The 4,958-nt window shown below is 40.4% G+C and overlaps 1 protein-coding gene across 1 annotated transcript; it reads left to right on the top strand.

Moving 5' to 3' along the window:
- Positions 1-1,886: 1,886 nt before the first annotated feature.
- Positions 1,887-2,840, top strand: LOC138666217 (olfactory receptor 5V1-like). Its single transcript, XM_069754453.1, has one exon. The coding sequence runs from the start codon at positions 1,887-1,889 to the stop codon at positions 2,838-2,840; it is 954 nt and encodes a 317-aa protein (XP_069610554.1).
- The last annotated feature ends 2,118 nt before the right edge of the window (positions 2,841-4,958 follow it).

Here is a 4,958-nt window from a genome sequence, read left to right as displayed (position 1 = left end):
ACTACATAATAGATCCTTAGATCTGAAAGATGGTTCCAGAGATTTTTGGAACAGGTTCTTATATCCAATTTTGAGTAGGACTTTTTGCCTATATCATTTTTCTTTCCTGTTTCTATTGAATGTATGCAGTATCACTAAACATTTTAATGTATTTTGTAACAGTAACAAAGGAATTTTTGAAATATTCTAATATTGTTTATGGAGAGGGGTTGCCTTGAAATTTGTTTTTTTATATGTTTTAGGAAACCATTTAACACACATGAAATGATCTGTCCATGATGAAGAGTTGTTTTTTTAATTTTTCTATTCCATTTTTTAATTAAGGATATTTTATTTTAAAAATATGACAAGGGACATGTTTGAGATTGAATTAAAATATTTTATTTCATGGTTAATTGATATGTTCTCAATCATAAGCTTTTTTACATAAACAAGGTAGGTATGATGGTACTTCTTCACTACAGGGATTAAGAAGTAATAAGTAGTGCAAAGGGCCTCAACTCAACAGCTGCCAGTAAATGTTAGCGGAGGCTACTTGAAATCATCACCTTTCATATCTGCTTTCCCTCTTTTTTAGGTTAAGATTGGCCATAGCTATTTTATTACTTACACAACACAAAAAAATAACCATTTACTTTAATTTCACTGGCGATATGTTGACGTCCAACGACTTGCTATTGCTTAGTGTAATTCCTTAGTTCATGAGTAAGGCAGTTGAGTGCACCAGAAACATATTCATATTCATTCATAATCAAAACTGAAGATTTCATATTGTTGGGCTGAATTATTTCTATAATCTCCTGATTATCATCCGTGGCAGCGACGATCATCCCATGCCGGGGTGGGGAACTAGGCAACTGCAATGAGTTGGCAATGAGTTGGCTTATTCTATTTATTTTTATTGTAATTCAGTAGTCACATATTTCAAACTGCAACCAGTCTTAGTCACAAGTCATAGCAGGGATATTTGTAGATTGTGAGCCTTCGCGGGCAGGGTCCTCTCCCCTCCTGTACCAGCTGTGACTTGTATTATTCAAGATTATTGTACTTGTTTTTATTATGTATACCCCTCCTCACATGTAAAGCGCCATGGAATAAATGGTGCTATAATAATAAATAATAATAATAACTGCCTTCTCCTCAACACAACTGATTATTCTTTCTCCAGGCTCATCCTGCTCTGTGCTCATTTTTAAATCCATTCTGCTGAGTCAATCTTCCAGTTTACAGCAGCTAAAGAGACTGACTGAGGACTAGAGCAGGACTAAAGCTGGAGAAAATAACCCTGTTGTGCTCAGCTAAGGAAATTTTTATTTTTACTCCATGGCTGAGTGAGTAGATCAAGTATGTTTATTCACAATGCTGCTCCTCTGACAGTTAACCCACATGTATCGAGCAGTGCTTCTTTATGCTGCAGCGCTTCTTTATGCTGCAGCCCATTCTGGCACAAAACGAGGATGGGTAGCATGCTTGAAATATGTGATTAGTATTACACATGATGTGTGCCTAAACCAAAAATAGCATAGAATATGATTCAAAGTCATTGAATGTCATCATCTAAACAAATATCGCTTGATAGTATGTGGTGGTAGTCATTTTATAACATTCTCGAAGAATACCTTACATATTTTTTTTGCAAATTTTATTATACTTTTCTTTTACTACTATATTCAAACATAAACAGTATAATAAAAATACAATATCAGAAAAGACACACTAAATATAGTTCTGCAGATTTTGCTCCCCAGCTATCCCTAACAAGTTAAGTAATTATTTATTACCCTTATCATTAGCAAGTATGACTTTCCTGTTTAATATTTTAAATTAGGTTAGTGGTGTATTATGTTTTGTTTGTAACATGTTTGATCTTTCCAATAGGTAACAACATGGAAATTATAGAAAAAAATCAAACTCTTGTCATGTTCTTCATTTTTAAAGGCATCTCAGATGCTCCAGAGCTACAGTTAATAATCTTCTTTTTAGTTCTTCTTATTTATCTCCTAACCATTGGTGGTAACATGATCATTCTGTTCTTGGTCTGCCTGGATCCTAAACTTCACACACCTATGTACTTCTTGTTGGCCAACTTGTCTGTATTAGACATGTTCTCCACCACTGTGACTCTTCAAAATATCCTTATCATTTTTATAACGGGGGATAACAGGATCTCCTATGAGAGTTGCATTTGTCAGATGTACTTTTCAGGGTTTCTGATATGTGATGAGTTCGTATTTCTAACTGCTATGAGCTATGATCGCTATGTTGCTATTTGTAATCCTCTGAGATACCACATGGTCGTGAACCGCAGACTCTGCATTGTTCTTGCAATTTGCTGTTGGGTGTTGGGCATGATAGAGATGATACCTTACATGATTTTGCTTTTGGCCATTACCTGTTATAAATCAAATGTAATAAATCACTTTTTCTGTGATCTTGTACCTCTCATGATATTGTCCTGCAGTGATACTTCAACACTTGAGATCTTAATCTTGACAGAAGGTCTTCTCCTTACTTTAACCCCATTTATTTTGAAGTTCATATCTTATGTCTTCATCATTTCCACCATACTGAAGATCCAGTCCAGTACTGGTAGACGGAAGGCCTTCTACACCTGCTCATCACACCTCACGGTGGTCATTCTGTTTTACTCAATAATCTTGTTCCAGTATTTGACACCTACATCATTAGATACTTCAAAGTCCAATAAGTTCTTTTCTCTATTTAACACAGCTGCTATCCCTATCTTAAATCCTCTAATTTACAGCTTAAAAAATAAAGATGTTAAGTCAGCCATGATACGAACATTTAGATATATTAACAGTTACAGGAGGTCTACGTGAGATCTGCTCAATTGTAACATGGAAAAGTGTATAGGACAATTTCAAAAATAGGTACCATGCTCTCAAGCAGGGGAGTAGTTTTTTCTTTGTGTCATATATTATTACAATGTCTTTGCTGTCAATGCTATTCAGAAAATGTTAAAACATTCACCAGTATTTATGTAATTTCTTATATTGGCACCAGTTATTATGATTTATTTTTACAACACCATTGATTCCATATTTATGTACATGAGAAGGGGAAACATACAAAATATTAATTACAGTGAACAAAGTGACAGTCACAGACTGATAGAGAAAGGAAAGGGCACTGCCCTGCAGGCTTGCAGTCTACAGAATAATGGGGAATGAGAAAGTAGGTGTTAGGGGTCGAGTTCCCACCTCTGCACCGGGGGAATCGCGGGCCATCTCCGCTGCGGTTTCCCATTGTTCTGCTGCCGCAGTGGAGCCTGCTCAGCGGAGACGTCAGTCCCAGCGTCTTGCTCAGTCTGACTCTGTACAAAGAGTTACTGCTGCTTCTGGGACTAAGTCCTGCTTTTCTCGTTCTGAGCATGCCCTGAGTAAGATCTCTCAGTGGAGATCGAGGGTCACATGGTCAGTAGAGTTGAGCGACCTTGACCTTTTTAGAGTCGAGCCGGGTTTCGCGAAACCCGACTATCTCAAAAGTCGGGTCGAGTGAAATCGGCCGATTATGACGTAAAGTCGGGATCGACCGAAACACGAAACCCAATGCAAGTCAATGGGGCAGCATAGTCGGCAGTGAGTGGGGGCCAGGAAAACACCTAGAGTGCCCATTTTAATGTCAAAACCATCCATTCTTCTTAATGAAGCTTGTCAAGCGTAATTTACCTTATAATAATTGGAAGGCATTTGAAATTGGGGGTCATTAGGCTAAAGTTGTGTGGGGTAGGGCTGGTTCAAGTAATTAGTGGGCCCAGGAAATCTGGACCACGTCACGGCAGTGGAGCAGGGAGAGGTAAGTATTTCAACTTTGCAAGTGCTGTGATCCTGAGCAAGCAGGGGGGGCCCACTTGGCATTGGCACTGGCACAGGGCCCCTCAAAGTACAGCGGTGTGTTTGCACGGCGGGGGCGCCTCCCACCGGCAGCAACACTTTTGCGTACTATGAGAGGCCCTGTGCCAGTGACGTCGCCAACTAGTATTCCTCCCCCCACCTGATGAAGGAACCTGCACTTTCATCTGCACCTTCCTCTTTGTCCCCGTGTAAAGTGGTATGGTATGCGGGAAGAGCAACCTGACTTTCAGCAGGGTCACAATGTTGTTGTGTAGCATGCACGGGGAATGTTGCGTTATGGGTCAATGTACCAGCAGACTCATCTATCACTGGCTGGGCAATGGGCACGATGAAGTGGAAACACAGATATAGGCCCAAAGAATAAAGTGGGCTAAATGCAGTTCAAAATTGGTAACGCAGGAATAACCAGGGGGCATTGCAGTGGAGGACAACTGGAATGAGAGGCTGACACAGAGAGTAGGGCCAAATCAGTAAGTAGTCGAAATGCAGTTCAAAATTGGCAACCGTAGTAAACAGGCGGCACAGCTTTGTTCAGTGGAGGAGAACAGCAAGGAGTGGCAGACACCGATAGTAGGCCCCAACCCAACTAGTAGGCCAAATGCAGTCTAACATTAACAACTACTTAACGAGAGCCTGAAAATGGAATTTCAGGACAGGAAACCAGGAGAACAGTAAGGAGTGGCAGACACCGATAGTAGGCCCCAAACCAACTAGTACGCCAAATGCAGTTGTTCCATTTAACCACAATTTAATGAGAGCCTGAAGATAGAAGCTCAGGAAAGGCAACCTGGGGAACACCTTGGAGTGTAACACACCATCTCTCTCCACCCCATACCCATTTTGTAGGCCTAATGCAGTGTACTTTTCTACAACTACTAAACGAGAGTCGGAAGACCGAAGCAATGGCAAGGAAACCTGGGGAACACCTTGGAGTGTAACACACCATCTCTCTCCACCCCATACCCAATTTGTAGGCCTAATGCAGTGTAGTTTCCAAGAACTACTAAACGAGAGCCGGAAGATCGAAGCTCAGGAAAGGCAACCTGGGGAACACCTTGGAGTGTAACACACCCTCTCTCTACA

This window comes from Ranitomeya imitator, chromosome 2 (assembly GCF_032444005.1).
Source record: "Ranitomeya imitator isolate aRanImi1 chromosome 2, aRanImi1.pri, whole genome shotgun sequence".
Lineage (NCBI taxonomy): Eukaryota > Metazoa > Chordata > Amphibia > Anura > Dendrobatidae > Ranitomeya > Ranitomeya imitator.
Note: the sequence above shows the minus strand (reverse complement) of the source record. Positions and strands in the feature narration are given on the sequence as shown.

Coding starts and splice junctions, on each gene's coding strand:
- LOC138666217 (XM_069754453.1), top strand. CDS start 1,887: ATGGAAATTATAGAAAAAAATCAAACTCTTGTCATGTTCTTCATTTTT.